Raw genomic sequence first — 19814 nt, forward strand, 5'->3', positions numbered from 1 at the left:
CAGAACATGGAAGAACCAGAAGATGTGAGTAGCAAAGTGGGTTATTTGATGTCACGTCATGACTAGGTGGAGGAACAGGTGTCCCCCCAGGCAACCCTCACTCTCACGTGGCGCACAGGAAAGTTCTGGCAAGTTCTGACACCTCTGAGCACTGGGGCATCACAACAGGATGCTGCCTTCTCCAGGCAAAGCCCAGATCTAGTAACACTCAATATATTAAAATAGACAAGAAACAAGTAGAACCATGCAGTTGAACAGAGCTTTCTGCAGTGCTGGGCATGTTTATATCTGTGTTGTCCAATATGGTAAACACCAGCCACACAAGAGGACTGAGTGCTAGAAATGTGGCTACAGGGACCAAGGGGCTGAATTTTTCCTTTTCTTTAACTTTAATTACTGTAAACTGAAATAGCTACATGTGGCTGGTGGCTACCATATTGAACAGCACAAAATGAGGCTACTTGATCTGAAAGGAACCCTGGGGGCCACCTGCCCTCATTTCCCCAATAGGGAAGTTTCCTTGCTCTCTCCCTGACATGTTTAGCTAGCCTCTTGTTACACATTTTTAATAACAAGAAGCTCTTTTTCACCTTGCTTGGGATCTGATGCTTTTGTTGGGAAAACATCTTTCCAGTCTAACAGCTGCCTCCTCAGGTGTATGAGCTGGGGATACAGTGTTTGCGTTGTATGATAAAGCCATTCATTATTCCCTGGGGTTATCTTCTGACCTGCTCCTCCTCTGCTCTCCTCACGCCTGTGGACTTTTCGGTCTCCCAGGGCAGGCCCAGCTGCCTCTCAGTGGGGGTGCAGTGTGGTGATGCCACCCACAGAATCCAGGTGAATCCATCCTGCTGGCTGACTGCTGAGCTGAGCTCAGGATGATGTGTGAATGTGAGGATGCTCTTCCCCCAGTGGTACTCGCTGTCTGTCCAGATTTCTTCTCCAGGGCCTGGGCAGCCCCACCATCTCTGGGGCCAGAAGCCTGGTTCTTGGGCTCAGCCTGGTTGTGGTCTCAGGCCTCCTATGCACCTTCTGGGGCATCTGACCCTGCTCTTCCTCATCTCACACCATTGCTTGTCCTGAGATGCTGCCCAGAGAGTTAAATTGCTTGGGCTTGGCCTCCAGGCTAGACTGTATCCTCCGTTTTGGGGAAACTTATGGGAAAATTCCATATCACCTAGTCATCTAGAGACTCAGTCATGGCCTCCGTTTGCTTCCTCTCACCAGCTGGGGGTCATCGCCCCATCTGTTTGTTCCTGTCCCATGTTCGTCCATCCCTTTCCCACGTTAGTCTAGTCACCTCTCCCAGAGTTCAGTGTGGGTCAACCAGTTGCTAAATAAATCTTGGTTGAATGAAAGATGTTGAGAATGGTTGTCCTTGTATTGTTTAACATTTAAATATATAACATTTAACATGATCTGCTCACAATCGAGACTACAAATAGGGGCCGTAGATTATGATAGCTGGGTGAAATAATCGCTGGTTGAATCGAAGAAATATAATATTTACAAATATCAATGAGAATTAAATTGGCATGATTTAATTTTAGTGAATTCTTTCATTTCTTAGTTACTTACATGTCCCTGTGAAGTGAATAACTAACATTTCCTTCTTATGCATGGGGATATTTGATAAAATACTGGATCAAGAGAAAGTGGGAGCTGTTGAAACATTAAGACTGTGATATAAATTTAAATGAACTTCATCTGGGCTTAAATAAAGGAGAGAGAGGGCATGAAATCAGGGCTTGTTAGAACAATGAATTCTCTGTGATGAGACACATGTACATGAAGAAGAGTCCAAAATGAGAAGCAAGATCCTAAAGACTCCGCGACTTCCATGCTCCTCACTGAGTATGGCACTTTTTATCCTGACGTAATTCAGAAGCCTGACCATCCTGTCTTGTTATCTGCTACAGGAATTTAGTTTAAACTCTGATGATATTCCCTAATAGTACTATTTGTCAGCTATATTAATATGTACCCCCTGGCAAATGGCCCACTTAATTCAGTTATATAAATGATTAACAGGCATTCTAAAGGTTGACCATTAAACAGACATATTTTTTTCCTTTGGACCTGTGGTAATTTAACAAATAGTAAAATTCGCGAACTTCCCAAATATTTAGTTAACCATCTGGGATGTGTGGAGCTCACGTCCCCAGCAGAATTCTGGCTCAAAATATGCCTTTGAGATAACTTTCTGGTCTCCCCAAAAGGCAAACATAGAAAGTCACACTGCTTTAGAGGGAAATTTGGTTTGGGAATTCCTAGCTTCCTTCCTCATCATTTCAGTGCCATTAATTTTTATAGAAGAAAACATCCCTGAATTAATACAAGCAAAGGATATTAAATGGGCAGATAGTCCTAATTGGGACATAAACTTTTAGTGTTTTAACAATGCTATAACTACAGTCAAGTTGGCACTCTCAAGGTATAAACAGTATTGTTTCTCACTGAAAAAAAAAGAAAAAAGCACAACGGCCTTGAGTGATGGTTTTTTCCATCGGCTGATATATAATTTTCCAGTTACATGAAATAATATTCTATTCCAAATGCATTATACATCTGACTTTGCAAATGAACCTCATGTGTTATTTGCTTTCTAACATGACCACTTTTCAAACTAGATTTATTTTTATACCTAATCATAGAGGTGCAATCTGTTTTTTCCTGTTAACCATTTAAAAAATTTAAAAATTGTCATCAAATTCTCATCAAGAAACAATTCTTCAGGAAAAGATCAGAGGAATATTTACCAAGCAGAGGCAGCACAGAGTGGTAGAAGGTGAACAGATAGTGAAATCAGACCAGGGTTTAAATCTCCATTCTGTCATTCATCAGCAACACAATCTTGGGCAAGTTAATTACCTCTACTTTGTATAAAACGAGGGTACGAATAGCTACCCTAGTAAATTTCAGAAGTAAGGACAATATATGTTAAGCATAGACCTATTGAACTTTCTCAGTAAATGTCAGTCCTTCTTTTTCTCCCTTTTCTTCTCCTCCTCCTCCATCAGCTTATTATCCTAGCCATCATTCATTATCCCACGGAAGAGCCTTGAGCATGGGATGAAGATGAGGAAATGTCCAGTCTGTGTCTGGGCAGAGTGCTGGCCTGGGACTGAAAGGCTTGCCTGTTCTTAGAGAAGTCAGTTCCTCTCTCTGGGTCACAGCTGAGGAAAAGGAATGAAAGTGAACTTGTCTGTTCAAGTCAAGAAGTGCATTTATACTGTGAGCCAGTCAGGACCCCCTGGCACCCAGCATCACTTGTTGTTTGCAGGAAAGTCAGGGCCTGGGAGAGCTGCCAATTACATTACCAAGCTTGGGACAGCTAACCACTAACATTTTCGGACTTTATCAGGGTTTTCTGATATATCTGATCTATCAAGAGTGGATATACACTCCCCTCCTCTGCTCCATCCTGGGCCCTCTCGTTCCTGTGTCTCTACCCCTCCCCCAACCCCATTATTAAACTCTGCCTTAGCTTGAAACAGTGACTGTAGCCCACCAGGCTCCTCTGTCTATGGGATTTCCCAGGCAAGAATACTGGAGTGGGTTGCCATTGCCTTCTCCAGGGGATCTTCCCAACCCAGGGATCAAACCCAGGTCTCCTGCACTGCAGGCAGATTCTCTACTCCCTGAGCCACCTGGGAAGCCCTTAGCTTAGGCCTGCTTAAAGGGAAAGGAATGGGTAACAGGTTTCAAGCTCTGCTTTGGAAGCTCCCCACCCCCCTGCCCCTGAGGGAAACTTGGATGCAGGGCAGTGGGTGGGAGGAGAGGGGATTTAGGTTTGAATTCTCCTATTCTTGTTTTCCAGGTTCCACCTGCAATGCAGGAGACACAAATTCAATCCCTGGGTCAGGAAGATCTCCCGGAGAAGGAAATGGTAACCCACTCCAGTATTCTTGCCTGGGGAAATCCCATGGACAGAGGAACCTGCCGGGTTATAGACCGTGGGGTTACAAAAGAGTCAGACACGACTTAGGGACTAAACAACAACAGCAAAGTCTTGTTTCAATGTGAGTACTACAGTCATCTCTTGGTATCCAGGGATGCTCAAGTCCCTTATATGAAATGGTGTGGTATTTGCATGGAAACTATGCACATCTTCGTGTACTTTAAATCAACTCTAGATTACTTATAATACCTCATATGATGTAAATGCTTCACAAATAGATGTAAATACAATGGAAATGCTATGGAAATAGTTGCTGGCAAATTCAAGTTTCCATTCTAGAACTTTCTGAAATTTATTATTTTTCTAATATTTTCCATTTGTGAAACCCACGGATACAGAGTGGAGACTGCTCTGGGTTTTATACTTTCTGCTTTATATGAACAAAGAACGCCATGGTTAAAAATGTCAGAGGCACTGGGCTCACTGTCATTTGCAGTTCTTCCTCATATTTGTGTTGACTGTGCATGTTCAGTGCACAAAGAGGAAAGCCCTAACAAGATGCACTTTCTAGAAACCTTAGCAATAGACTAAACCATAACCACATTAGGCCCAGTGCCTAGAATGGAAAAATCAGAGAGTGGGGCTCGTGGCAAAAGTTTTCTTTTTTTCAATTAAAAAAAAAAAAAAAGGAGTATAATTGCTTTGGGCTTCCCTGGTGGCTCCATGGTAAAGAACCCTCCTGCAAATGCAGGAGACATGCGTTCGATCCCTGGGTTGGGAAGATCCCTTAGAGAAGAAAATGGCAACTCACTCCATTATTCTTGCCTGGGAAATCCCATGGACAGAGGATCCTGGTGGGCTACAGTCCAAGGGGTCGCAAAAGAGTCGGACACGACTTAGCGACTAAACAACATAATTGCTTTACAACGTTGTTAGTTTCTGCTGTCCAACAGTGTGAATCAGATCTGTATAAACATATATCCCCTCCCCCTTGAGCATCCCTCCTGCTCCACCTCCCCATGCCGTGCCCCTTCACCGCACCCCTCTAGGTCATCACAGAACACTGCGCTGGGCTCCTGTGCTACACAGCAGCTTCCCACTATCTATCTGTTTTACACATGGTAGTGTTTATATGTCAGCGCTACTCTCTCAGTGTTTCTGGAGTAGACAGAACAGCAAGGCCAACAACTGTCTTGTGCTCCATGATTGAGGAACACTAATGGGGGCAGGGAGGGGGCAGTAAAAGGAAGTGAGGAAGAAACCCCACCCTCTCTACAACAGAGGACTAGTTAATCTCTCTGAGCCTCAGGTTCCTCACCTGTAAGCATGGTCTGGGGACAATTTCCCATTGCAAATTATACAATAAAACAGCTAAACCCAGTTCTCCTTTGCTCAGTAGGGTGTGGAGGAAGGGAAGGAGCATAATTAGCATCATGTGTCTGATGTTTAAGGGTCATTTCGGTGAGGTCGGTGAAGGCTGTGTTATGGTCCTGGCCGAGCTGGGCGCAGTCTTCCAGGAGGTTCCATGACATCACCCTGGGAGATTTAAGGGCGTTGTTGGGGTAGCATAGGGGACTGAGTAGACAGGCCACACGGTAAATGCTCTGTGAACAATGACAGTTTGGAGGAGAAACACTAAGTAGTTTCAAATTTCCTATCCTGTAATAGCTATAGGAATTGGTGATCTGGATTTACCAATGGAAAAGAAATAACAGTTGGCTTTGGGATTAAAAAAAAAAAAAAAAAAAAAACGCAGCGTGACAGTCAAAATACAATGAAAGCTTGTATAAGACATTTTTGATTGATTGTTCAGTTCATGAGATCAGCTGGCATGAAATAAAATGTTTCTTTTTCTGGGCAGTGATTAGATAAGTCGAATATGGCGAAGCGACCCACAGGACAGTCATCAGCCTACAGATCAATTGTCAGCCTACGGATCGGGTTTTTCATAAGCGTCACTGCGCAGCCCTCACAGAGAGCTCTTGTTTCTGGTGGATTTGTTTCACCTCCTTCGTGAAAGCCCTAAAGAGAAGGCAGCAAGCGGGAAAATCAGCTATTTATAGGCATTTTGACTAAAAGTGTCTGCTCAGCGTGCCATGAAATACTTCCAAGAGGTGGGAGCACAGGAAATGATCTCAAATCACCGAGAAGCCTGGAGGAGTGTGATGGGGAGAAGAATTTTCAGAAAGCTCAAGTTCATTTGCAAACAAATGACAGTTACTTGCACTGACACCCCCTGAGTTACCGAAAAGCTAGCTGAACTTGTATTAGTTAGAAGAGGAGAAGGGGGCGGGAGAAGATGAATTATCTAAGGATTACAAGTCCTTGGGATCTTTTAAGGGTCTTTAATGGGGCCAGTAGGTGGCCTGTGACGGAGCTGGCTTCTGAGAATGGAGAGGAGTGATCAGGGATTTCAGACATGAGTCAAAACAGTGATCGACAAGGACCTATTGTCATCTGCCAGCAATAGTGGAAGAACTCCACTCATTGAAGCTGCCCTGGTAGAAAGACTCATCAGAGAACCAAGAAAGGAGGTGAGTGGATAAAGGCCCCTTTAGACAAGCCCCAGAGCTGTTGCTGTTGAGTAATGTACAACTCTTTGCAACCCCTTGGACTGTAGCACCCTGTTCTGCACTATCTCCCAGAGTTTGCTCAAACTCATGTCCATTGACTTGGTGATATCATCCAACTATCTCATCCTTTGTTGATGTTAAGTAAACCTGCCCTGTGGACTAACCAAAGCTGCCTGCAGTGAGGAAGCAAGGTCTTGACAGACTTAAGATCTGAAAACAAAAGTAGGTTTTGTTTAAACATACACGAAAGCTTGAGGAGATAGAACAACAGAAAAATTGTGTTCTCTCAGCAAACATGGAGCCATGGGGAAACCTGACTGACAGAAGCTGAGCTGTCAAAAGATGTACCCCTTGTGATCTTTTCATCTGCAAACAAAAGCTTTATGTGTTTAGCTGGCATTTGCGGCAGGAAGCTTTAAATCTACCCAGTGATGGACTTGTCATCCGACTTTGGGAAACTGCTTTTCTTTCCCAGAGAATCAGATGTGTTCATGCTAAACTTGGTTTAATGAAAGTTCAGTCAAGCAACATGTAAAAGAAAAAGTGATATATGAAACAGGTGAAGAAGCAGTTTTTGAAACTGCTGAGGATTTGAAAACTCGAAACATTTCACAGTGTATTTTTCACTTTTTCCCCAAACCTGAAATATTTTTCTATGACCCCAGCAAACACAAGGGTCATCATTATGCCCATTTTGCAGATCTAAAAATGGAGGTACTAAGCAGAGGGGGCCCAGAGTCCTGTGGGAAGTCCGCGGCAACATTAAAGTCAATGTTTTCATTTGTTAGACTCTACTGCCCCCTTCAGTAAATACAAAGATGAATCTAATCTGCTAGTTCTAGAGCATCGGGTAGAAGGGTGGTTCTTAGATGGATCTCTGCCCTGGATTCTTCCCAGATTTACAGAATCATAATCTCTTGGATTGATGCCACAAATTCTCATTTTACAGACATCCTCAAGGTGATACTTGTGCACATAAACTTAAGGAACAGTTTCCCTAAATATTCAATGACAGAGTAAGTGGCCACACATGTATATGACTCTGCACATGCAGGCGAATGTGGCATCATTGTGCTACCGTTTACCTATATGAACGCCTGTAGGTAATGCTCCACAGAGCATTTCCAATTTGAGAGCTAGATCTTCTTTCCATTGGCTTGCTTTTGACTATCAAAAGCAATGACCAAGAGATCAACCTGGAGCCTTTGATGTCTCCTATGCATTATTTCTTTCACATTTTCTAGAGTTACTCTGATTTAATATACTTGGCCCTGTTGTCCAATATATTCTCTATTGTGTGTCACATTTTACACAGACACACATTACTTTGGAAAATACAGTTTCAGCTATGTTTACAATCTTTATTCTAGGAAAGTGAGGTGAGAGGTAAGAGGACTGGCTGCCAAGACAGTGGGAGATGCCAGAGAGAAGTGTGTTGGGCTTACAACCCAGTCCCAGGGCTCTGAGTGTAATGCCTACAGATCACACATCCAAACTTGGAGCAGTTCTGTTCCCTTTGTCCTCTGTTGGTACAGGATTTCCTCCTAATAAAACCATCAGGATGCAGGAGAGATGAGCAGGGATAACAGGAAGAAAAATACCCATTTCTTTTATTTAGACATTAAAAACCCTACCCTGCCATGTGTAACCACAGAGTTACAGACTGCAGGTAATTATTTAGTTAACAACTGTCTTTATCACTTGTGAACTTTTTAAGAAACAGCCATACTTCAAATCTAACTTTCAGGTTAGGTCTTTGCCCCTCTGTGCCTGGACCTCACTGCCTTAAACGGATGGAGTAAGAAAGGATAAGCTGGTCTCTGAAAAGCACCTTAAATGTTTACATAGATGTGAAACACTTAATGGGCAGGAGCAGGGCAGTGGGTCTGCTAGGCTCGGCCTGCTGCTCATGAGGTGACTAGTATGTGTTAGTCAAGGTAGCTCCTTAGGGTTTATTTCCCCCACTTTTAGAAGCAGTGGGTTGGACTAAGTAATTGCAAATAATTCTTCCATAAGGGGATTACTAGGTGAGAAATAGGGAGGTAGAAAGATGCTATACCCACCTTACGGGGAGGATTTTGTGAATGAGGAGGAATACCGGATGGCCTTCCGGTGAGGTGGTTTGGGAATGATATTGTAAAACTCATTTTTCTGAAAAATAAATAAATAAATAAAACCTTCCAGGGCCTCTCATTATACACCTTCATATTTTAGAGACCTGGAGAGTAAAATCAGGGAGGAGTTAGACAATCCTGAAAGTATGTAATTAACAGTGGATAAAAAACATGAGCGGAACAGAAGTCATTTCCTTTCATTGTTATTGGATGACTCTCTGTATGAAAGGTATTTATCCTTACTCCAGGGAAGCAGGATACCTCAAACTTGTTTATACTGATGGTCTGAGATTTAATGTACTCCCTGTAAAAGGGAGGTAAGGAGTTTTCTAGTGGGATGCATGAAAAGTTTGTTTCCCCACTTTAAAGTCATTCTGCTTTTGTGAAATGGTACACTTGAAACAGATCTTATGTCATGAATCAGAGAAGGAAGAAAGCATATGCGTGAGTGCATGTTTTAGAAGTATGGCTACGGGAATGCCTATGCAGATATAACGTGTCTATATGGACCTAGACACATGCATACAACATATAGTAGCCCTAGACTCCACACAGCTCTGCTTCCTGGAAGGCTCTGTGACAATCCAAGCGTGAATTTTGTAGGAAGTTTTAAATTCTGGGAGAACAAAGAGTAAAGCTTCAATGGACAGAGAAGAGTGACTTTAAGGTACATAAAAGAAAAGATATGCTTATCTAGAAAACATTTTGTGAATGTAATTAGAAGTCTCTTTATTTTAGAAATGGAAACAAGGCAGGGCATTTTGCGAAATACTAACAAATAATAAAAAAAAAAACCCAATTTAAAAAAGATAGTTGTATATAGTCTTAAATTAAAAAGATCACAGCATCAGAAGAGGTCTTTCCTTGGTCACGTGAGTGTTCTCCAAAAAATCAAAGTGTTAAAAAACAGTATAAATAAGAAATTGGCCACGGTCAATGAAGCAGTGAGCTGATGAGTGACTTCTTACACTCTGATCCCTCCTTTTCCTTTGCTAATTATTTAAAAGTAATTAGCTCTTTTTCTTTTATTGGAGTATAGTTGCCTTACAATGTTCTGGTAGTTTCTGGTGTACCGCAAAGTGATTCAGCTATGTGTATACCTATATCCTCTCCATTTTGGATTTCCTTCCCATCGAGGTCGCCACAAAGCATCGAGGAGAGTTCTCTGTGCTATACAGTAGGTTTTCATTGTTGTTGTTCAGTCCCTAAGTCATGCCTGACTCTTTGTGACCCCATGGACTGCAGCACGCCAGGCTTCCCTGTCCTTCAGTTTCTCCTGGAGTTTGCTAAAACTCATGTCCATTGACTGGGCGATGCCATCCAATGGGTGATGCTGGGCAATGCTCAACACCACTAATTATTAGAGAAATGCTACAATGAAGTATCACCTCACACAGGTCAGAATGGCCATCACCAAAAGGCTACAAACAATAAATGTTGGAGAGAGTATGGAGAAAAGGGAACCTTCTTACACTGTTTGTGGGACAGTAAACAGTAATTAGCTCTTTATCTTTACCTTTTAGCTGCAAACTGGACTGGGTTGAAGGAGAATAAATCATTTACTGAAAAAAATTAAAGCACTCCCTTCCCATGGTTTTGGTCTAAGAGTTTATTAATATGCACTTATAAAAATAGAGTAACATGATTTTTCCTATGTCCTAACGTGTTTCAAATGGCAGTTAATAGGAACACAGCCTGCAGGTGGGGGAGGAGGCAAGATGGTTTGAGAAGCAGATAAATGAACCCTTGATATGAAGTCCGACATGAATGTTATTTTTATCCCAAAGGAAAAGTTACGGGTTCAAAATTTCAAATGAGTAACATAATCATAGTAAGGTCATATAACTTCTATTGTATCACAGTAATAGTAACCTGATTTGACCTGAAAAGGCCAAGTTTTATTTCTCTATGAAGCTATCTTGACAAGTAACAGAAAAAAAAAATCTGACTGTTCAGAGGTATTGTAGTTTGAATCACATGAAGTTTCTGATTTCAACTGTTTAGAACAATAAAGCTGGAATTTCTTCATGGTTCAGCTCACATCAATGAACACAGTAATCTACAACACAGAGGTTGTTGTTTTTTGAGCCTAAAACCAAAGTGGTAAAAACCATAATCTAGTCACCAAGTCAAAGCCAGCCTGGCAATACTGCATATAAGTTTAGCGGCCCCTGTAATACCTCAGGGGCTTCCCTGGTACCTCAGTGGTAAAGAATCCTCCCGTCAATTCAGGAGACCTGGGTTCAATCCCTAGGTTGGGAAAATCCCCTGGAGAAGGAAATAGCAACCCACTCCAGTATTTGTGCCTGGGAAAACCCATGGAATGAGGAGCCTGGGGGGCTATAGTCCATGGGGTCACAAAAGAGTCAGACACAACTAAATGACAATACAACAAAATAACACCCAAGCAAAAAAACCAATGTGTTCTACAATTCTTAAGTCATTGTTTGTGTTGGTTTGTGTAAAGGCATGATCTCAAATGGACCAGAGATTATGGAAGAGTCTTTCTTTACTGAATGGTAAATGTTTACCCTGGCTCCTGAATTTAATTTGCAACTGATCAAACTGTGCTCTAAGCAGAAAGGAGAAGGAGCAGATAAATCCCCTGGCCACTAAGAGATCCAGGCCAGTTGTTGTCTTTTACTCTGCTAACCAATGCTAGACCTTCCATGAGTAGACTGGATTCTGAGGGATGTGAAAGCCTGTGTGGGGAGACCTTTGACTGTGGCTAACTACAGACTTTTGGTGCTGTTGAAAATGTCTTTAGAATCATGCAAATTGCAGACCAAGAATAGTAAAGTTTAACAACTTTCAAGGATTTCCTATCTTTTCGATCTTTCTTTTACTACCACTGACTCTGAACCTCTGCTTTCTCCCAGTGTTTTGTCAATTGTCCACACCCCCACCCCCAAAACTTGGATGTGGGCAACATCGAGAATTATAGAGAATCGGAGAAAGAACTACCACCGATTCTATGTGCAAAGTTACGATCAGGCAGAAGTAACCTCGTTTTACTATTATATCAAGAAACAGGGACATCTCTACTAAGACCAGGGTAAAATAGGGAGAAGACTGTACAAGCCAAATAGGAAATACAATCAAGAATCTTGAACCCTCCCCCCCCCCTTTTTTTGCTGGATTATTAAGGCAATTTAAGTTGAAAATAAAGAAAATCATCAATCTGGTTCATTTTTTTTAAGGCAGCAAGGAAACATTGCAGTAACCAAAGCCACTAGTAGAATTGCTCAGCACAGTCACACATTTCATGTAAAGTAGTTTTTAAAAACTGACTTCACATAATTTAAATTGTTCTAAAACAAGAGGAAGGAAAACCTCAGATGGGAAAGAAAACCCCACTGGGCAGAGACTGACATAATCTTGAATAGCATTTTGAAAAATAGTTGTACCTGCATTGAAAAAAAATAGTCCGGGGTTCATGTCTGTTATGAATGACTCTTCAGTGATCTTTTGTGGAGTCTTATTTAACCAACAGGGAAAAAAAATCGCAAGAAAATCCACAAAACCCCCAACCATCCAGAAATTTTAATTTTGCAAAGGAACAGTTAAGCATTCACCATTCTTGTCAAAGAAAACCACAGATCACATTTCAACCACTAGACACACAACATCCTCTCATGGCACCTAGCACCTGCGATCATCTGTCAATTAAAGATTTTATGAAGCCTCCTGGAGACACAGATGTGTGGGTATCTGATGTCTCTACCTGCTTTCTTACCATCTGTACACACATCAGTACTTAGCCCTTTCAGTTGGACTAGCTATTGTTTAGAGAACAAATAAAATAACAAAAACTACTCCCCACCACCACCAAAAGAAAAAAAAAGAAAGAAAAAACCACTTAAACCAACAACACACTATCACCAAATACATAGTAATAAAAGAGTTGTACTCAAACCTGGTCAATCCTTCCATTTCTTGAAACTTGCACACAAACTGAAGAAACCCACTCAGCCTTAAAAAGGTCGATCATTTTGCTCTCCTAAAATTTCATCTCTGAGCGTGCTGGCTTTCTTGTCTGTCTCGTGTGCGTTCTCTCCCTCTCTCTCTCTCCCCCTGTGTCTCTCTCTCTCTACTTTTACCGGAGAGCGTTTTGTTTCCTTTTTCCTGTTTCTGCTGCTGGATGAATGCAAAAATACACAATTTGAAGGGTTTTTTTTTTTTTTTTAGGCTAACAGTTGGAAATCTAAAATCTTGCTCTCCTGAATAGCTTATTATGCCAGTCATTCAACATGCAACGTTTTACATAAAAAGGCATTTACAGAATCAAGAATTCTGTTTTCTTAAAGTAAAAACAAATCAACAACCAAAACTCCCTCTACTCCTCTGACCCCCTTCCTATTTTCTTGACTTAACGATTAGCACTTACCCTGAGATGTGCCATAAATGCTCTATTCCAAATGTACAAAAGCCAACCACATCTCAACTGAGAATTAAACAGTTTTAATGTCTTCAGATCCATGTCCCTGCTCCAAATTCTGATACAGACAGTCACTGGCAGCCGTACAATAGTTCTAAACAGCAGACATCTGATTCTTGACATTTAAAAATAACAATATTGGGGGAAAAAAGGGAGTCTTTTTTAAATCAACCACAGACAGCTTGTGAGGCAGCACATCTAAGCAACTGACTATATTAACTGGAACTTGAAATAATTTCAAGCTACAGTATTTTCTTTCTAAATCAATGTCAGACGGAGGCTAGACACCTACAGACCTCTCATTTTCTATATAATCATGGCAATGACCGAAGTTAAATAATTTCTAAGTGATAATTCAATATAGAAAGAAACAGAACTTTTTAGTATTTAGAATTCTATTATTGGTGAATATTAACCTGTGTTCAGTCTAGAATCAAATTAGGAACATTTCAGCCATTCATCTGAGATGGGTCACATTTCATGGACATGCATTCTTAACCGTGTGCAAACAGAGGAGGTCAAGTGAATGCATACCTTTGCTGCAGAACAGAACTAATATTAAAATGAGAAAAATGCATTTGTTTCTATTTCTGAAGCACTTTATAGACCCAGACAGATCTGCAGTCAAGTCTCAGCTCTCTCAATTACTACCCATGAGTTCCTGAAGACAGAATTTCATCTTTTGTCCCTCAGTTTTGTCATCCATAAAACTGGAGTAAATAGTAATATTAATACTAATTTTACAAAGGTTTTTTGGGTACTAAATGGATACTCTATGATTTCTGGTACATAACAGGCAGAAGGTATATGCTGCTTCTTCCCTCTGTTTTATATATGGTCTGGGCAGGGATCAGACACGATTAATGGAGAAATCCAGGTTTGAAAGCAGATGAATCAGGTTAGACCCTCCATGTTGCCATGTACTAGCTGTGTATCCTTGGGCAAGTGACTTAATCTAATTTACTAAATCGCAGTTCCTTTAACTGTAAAATACTTCATAGAGTTTCCAAGAGCAAATCAGATATCATTGGAAAAGCATCTACTTCAAGCATTTAATGGTAGCTCCAGGCCTTTACAACTCTTAAAAACGGCTCTAATTAGTGCTTTGCATGTGTAACTGAGGCATCTGAAGATGTGGACTGGGATCCCAGGCCTTCTCAACCAAGTGCCTCACTTTACAGTAGAAGAAAGAGACTTTGGAGAGCTGGAATGATGGTCCTAAGCCGCATCACTAGTTAGTGATCACCAACTAGTTAGTGGCCAACAGGGACTAAAACATAAACCCTCTTATTTAAAGTTCAATGCTTTGTCCGCTAAACTTTCTAACACTGAAATCAAACACATCTGTACATCCAGTTTCACTATTAGTTGGTAATTGGGGCTTTCCTGGTGGCTCAGAGAATCTGCCTGCAATGCAGGAGATCCTGTTCTATCCCTGCGTCGGGAAGGTCCCCTGCAGAAGGAAATGGCAACTCACTCCATATTCTTGTCTGGAGAATCCCATGGACAGGGAGCCTGGTGGGCTACAGTCCGTGGGGTCTCAAAGAGTCAGACATGACTGAGCAACTAGCACTTTCACTTTTTCACAAAGCAATACGACTAGAAAACAAACCCCTCTATGTTCCCACATTTGCTTCTAAGAATGAGTTTACAAGGAAATTATTTTATGGGAGCTAACAGGTGCTGAGTAAACCTATCTTCCTAAGAGGAACTTCTGCAGGACATAGATTCTCCTTTCCCTGTAAAGCAAGAAGAGAACTAGAGAGGATTCCAGTTCTTAGGAGTGTCACATTTCCTCCTCTCCCATGTGAATGTCCAGCTTCTTCCTTTTCTTTAGAGGAACTCCTCATCTCAGCATACTGGTTGGGGGGAGTACACTGTATTTACTATGTCCCCACACTGATATATAAAAAAATTTTTTTTCAGTTTGAAAGTCTTGTGTAGAATGCTGTGCTGGCTCAGTCATGTCCACTTCTTTGTGACCCCACAGACTGTAGCCAACCAGGCTTCAATGTCCATGGGATTTCCCAAGCAAGAATACTGGAGTGGGTTGCCATTTCCTTCTCCAGGGGATCTTACTGACCCAGGGATTGAACCCACAACTCTTGCATTGGCAGGTGAATTCTTTCTGCTGAGCCACCAGGGAAATGCTTTAATTTGATATTTCTTATCTGATTTTATCACTACTGATTATGGTTCAATTTTTAAAATTAAATTTTGTTTTTGCCACTGGTCACAGAACCTTCATAGACAAAAATGTATTCTCTTCTAGGTTTTCTGTCTCATTACAAATCCTTTCTTCAAGATAGATACCTTATCAAAATATTTTATTCTCAGTAGTGGATGAGATTTGTGTGGTTAAAGAATTTCTAAGGCTTTCAGTTGTAATATTTATAATGGTCTTTTCTATGAACTAAGAGTCTTGAGTTCTGGTCTTACCTCTGCCATATATTAACAGTGTGACTTATAAGGCCTTTACCTTTCTTTGAGTCTAGTTTTTTATATTCTAAATGAAGAGGTTTGGTTAGATGATCCCTTTAGCTTCAAACTTCTGTTAGTGATTCTTGATAACTTAATTAACACGTCTAACCACCTTATAGGTTCCTAGGTGGTGCAGTGGTAAAGAATATGCCTGCCAAACATGGGTTTGATCCTTGGGTTGGGAAGATCCCTGGAGTAGGAAATGGTAACTCATTCCAGTATTCTTGCCTGGAAAGTGCCATGGACAGAGGAGCCAGGTGGGCTCTAGTCCATGGGGTCGCAAAGGGTGGGCACGACTGAGCAACTGAGGACAACCTTATAGTAAATTAAACGCTGCCACCTTCAGTAGGAAATATTATGTTGTTTGTGAAAACTATCCACACAAAGGTGGCCTCTTCTGAAGTCTGGGGATGGGTCTGGCACTGTCCCTACCCAGTGACTGCCAGCCTGGAATATCTTCAGAACTTGGTAGCAGCAATCCCAAGAGAGTCAGCTTTGCCAGAAGAGAGCCAAAGAGAGCAAAAAAGATGGATGTCTTGGTGGAAGACTTTTACTTGCATTTATTCTTAAGAGTGGGAAATGATTATGTCATGATTTTATATTCCAGTAAAACCTTTTTTAAAACAGACAAGGCTAGGAAGGGAGGGCTAGGAAGAGAAAACGTACACTTTGAAAAGGAAAAATGTGAGGATCCCTCTTATGAAACATTGTGTCTCAGTAAAAATGACAATTCTAAAGGGAGGCAGTAGGGAAAAAAGAGACTCTTCCCCTGATATTTTTATCCAGGTGAAATCTGGTTTCAGTGGATTGGAGGGCAGTAGGAAAAATAGGAGTCTGCAGAAGGGGAGGAGCAGCCTTGGGTCTGTGCGTGTGGGATTTACATACTGACACTAATTGTATTTTATTGTGCAGATGCTTCCCCTTCTTTTCCTCCTCTTCTCTGTTGTCCTGAGTCTCTGCAGCTGTACTTGTCAGGTCCCCAAACTGGTTCCATCTCCACCTCCTCAGGGTGCAGGGCATCACCCCAATTCCCTATGCTCTGGGGATGAGGACTTAGGTGGGGGTGTGATTAGCTTCGTTGTGGTGTGAAAATTGCAGTGGTGAAGACGTTGATCAATTTTCCCAAACTAACAGCTTGGGGCAGAATCTTAAATAATAATAACAAAACCCCCTGAATAGAACTAACTAAACTCTTTCCAGAATTCCAAAGATCATTGTTGACTTTTGTAAAAAAAAGGTGGCTTTATTTTAAAATTCTGTGTAAACTCCCCTTTTCTCCCCTCCTTATCTTATAATCCCTCAGACAAAAGAGGAACACAAAACATTAATAACTCCTTGCCTTCTTGTAGGCGTGCTTTTCAAAGCACTTTTATATCCAGTATCTCAAGATAACTGGATGAGGTTGCTAGCAGGCCTGTTTCCTAATAGGAGTCCTCAGCCCCCAAAATGCTAAATAATTTGCTCAGGTTGACACAGAGAATTCATAGTAGAGTCAACACTAGGCCCCAGGAGAAAATACCATGCAATCAGCAGGTACAACTTCTAAGCACCCATCCCTCCATATAAATGGTACCTGAAGGTACTGGCAGGAACGTTCTTGTTGACACGACTCTGACTTCACCATGGCCTGGTCCATGTTGACCGAGGCTTTCTGGTAAACCTCTCGGGCTCGACTCACGGTCAGTGTGGAGGACCAGGCACTCTTCTTGAGCAGCGGTGCGTCTAGGGTGACGGGCAGGTTGGCGCAGGTGGAGCACTTGACATCGTTGTTACTCCGGGAGGCCTTCACTGCCTGCTCGCTGATGGTGTTGTAGGCCTCCATGAAGTACTGAGAGGCTGAGCGGTCGGGGCACCTGCCCATGGTCATCACACCCGAGGGGGAGTGGTAGATGCACATGTCGCCGTCGAGGTTGTCGTCAGAACTCCACCAGCCCGGGGATGTGTTGTTGCGCGGCTTGGGCTCCGGGCGCCGCTCCTTGCTTTTGCTGCGCTTGCCGTACCTCACGGTCTGCGTCTCGTCCGGGCTGGCCTTGCCCCCGTTGACGCTGCCCTTGGATGGCCCCTCCAGGGAGTGCGATTTGGTGAAGAGCTTCTGGACCGAGTGGACCAGGTGGCGGATGCGGCCGGGGCTGTCGCTGCGGTGCTCCACGGCCGTGCGCTTATACTGCAAAGTGTGGTAGCCATCCCGGCTGAGAGGCAGCTGCCTCTCAAACTGATCCAGGAGGTTGGCGGGGATGCGGTTGGCCTTGGTGGCCAGGGTGCGGGGCACCAGGGCACACTCGTCCTTCAGCTCCTGCTGCGAGGTGTAATGCCGCCGCGGGAAGGTGCTGCTGGCCAGCGGGTCGCTGAAGGGGCCCACACACTCGGCCTGGAAGGAGGTCCGCTGAGTGTAATAGGGGTGGTCGGCCGGGTGGTGCTCCACTGGGCTCAGCAGGTATGGCTTGCGGTCCGCGTGGTGCGACAGCGAGTCACAGGCTGAATCGCAGGTGACTCCGTGATGATGGCTGCGGCTGCCCGATAACCCTTTCATCGCTGACGGGGCACAGCCACGGGGGTCATGGACACCCGGGGGTGTGGTTCCAGACCCGTCTCCCGCAGACCTGGGGGAATGAAGGAGACAGGGACAGTGGTTAACCCTTTCCTTGGTAAATAGATAGTGCTCTTTCCCTGTGCATCAGCTCCTGAGTTGGTTTTCTGGCAGAAGAACTCATGAAAAGTCAAAGTGTAGTCCCTCAGTCCTGTTGGATTCTTTGCAACCCAGTGAACTATAGCCCACCAGGCTCCTCTGTCTATGGGATTTCCCAGGCAAGAATACTGGAGTGGGTTGCCATTTCCTCCTCCAGGGAATCTTCCTGCCCCAAGGATTGAACCTGCGTCTCCTGCATTGCAGGCAGATTCTTTACCACCTGAGCCTCATTGACTCTCCCTAAAAGGAGCTTTAATGCATTGATGGAAAAGCCCTATTACCTCTATATCTTGGCAAAGACCCCTCCAATCACACAGGAGAGACAGGGTGAAAGCTAGTTAACCCAAAAAAGAAACTATAAAAATGTTAAATTATTTTTAAATGATTTGGGAGAAAAACTCCCCCTCCCTCCAGGATTCTAATAACTGTATATTTCCCCTGCTGCTCTGGTTTTATTCTTAACTGTATGTTAGTCATCAGGCTAGCAGACCACAAGGGCTCAGTTTCTCTGGGAGGCTTTTGCTGATCCCCCTTACAGAGAGAATTAGTTCTGTGCTTGCAGAGCATCTGCTGCACACTCTCCAGCTCCTCTGGAATGCTTTGTCCCATGTTTTCCCCGCTAGCTCAAGCTCCCTGAGGTTAGTTTACTTCTTAGTCACCTGTACATCTCCCTACCTCATACCAGGGGCTTCCCTGGTGGCTCAGTGGTAAAAAATCCACCTGCAACGAAGGAGACCTGGGTTCAACCCCTGGGTTGGGAAGATCCCCTGGAGAAGGGAATGGCTACCCACTCCAGTATTCTTGCCTGGAGAATTCCATGGACAGAGGAGACTGTCGGGCTCCAGTCCATGGTGTCTCAAACAACTGAGCAACCAGCACTTTTACTTTCACTTCACCTCATACCAGTTGGGCCATATAGACACACAAGCACTCCATATATGTGAGTGGAAAACATAAATAAAAGAGGCTACTGGCACCTTATAACTTTAGGATATATTTCTACATTTTCTTTCACATACTTTCCAGTTAGAATGCCATGGTGACAATTACAACAAACAATCCCCGCTTTCCCATGGTAATTAGAGTTGGAAAAACTAATGGCAGGGCAAATACATCAGAGCTGTAGAGAAAACCTGCCCATGTATTTCTGTCATCAGAGAATTAAGCGTTTCTTGTCTACAATCTGAGAGCAGATGAAGAACAAATAAGCTTGAATCAGCTCATTTGACTATCAGGGCATCTCCTTTTGCTGGTTTAAGAGTTTATGGTAAATATTTCCAAGCTATGGCAAGATGGACAAGACTCTTAAACATTCCTGAGGAAACATGAAGGGCCTGAACCCAAGGGTCGGGTGTGCCTGGGAGAGAAATAACTCCTACAGATGCTGCTGAGCGAAACACAGTCACCCCAAGCCTTCCCCATCCTCCAAGACCAGAAGCTGCTGTTCTGGGCAGAGTACTTCCTTTGGATTCTAATATTAGAGTGAGTTCATCAGTAGCTGAATGCGTCCCTCCTGACAGTCTTGTTTTTTTGTTTTTTTTTTAAATAAAGCTTTCTACAATACAAAAATTATCATATGGAAAGTTGTCCAGAAAAGCCAATGTGACTTTCCAAAAAATCA

General features: G+C 42.8%; 1 protein-coding gene across 6 annotated transcripts in view; it reads right to left on the reverse strand.

Annotated features, from left to right (window-relative positions):
- Window positions 1–18098, reverse strand: part of DLGAP1 (DLG associated protein 1) — a 288426-nt gene extending 270328 nt beyond the window's left edge. For 3 of the 6 annotated variants that reach the window (XM_065932530.1, XM_065932529.1, XM_065932533.1), the window contains exon 1: window positions 17081–18098. In XM_065932530.1, the coding sequence (XP_065788602.1) occupies window positions 17081–18037 (957 nt within the window). In that variant the 5' untranslated portion in view covers window positions 18038–18098. Of the gene's footprint in view, window positions 1–12504; window positions 12633–17080 lie in introns of those variants that run through there. The other 3 variants (XM_065932531.1, XM_065932534.1, XM_065932532.1) reach the window with 1 other exon arrangement.
- Between the last annotated feature and the right edge of the window lie 1716 nt (window positions 18099–19814).

The sequence above is a fragment of the Muntiacus reevesi genome, chromosome 4, assembly GCF_963930625.1.
Source record: "Muntiacus reevesi chromosome 4, mMunRee1.1, whole genome shotgun sequence".
In the NCBI taxonomy this organism is placed as follows: domain Eukaryota; kingdom Metazoa; phylum Chordata; class Mammalia; order Artiodactyla; family Cervidae; genus Muntiacus; species Muntiacus reevesi.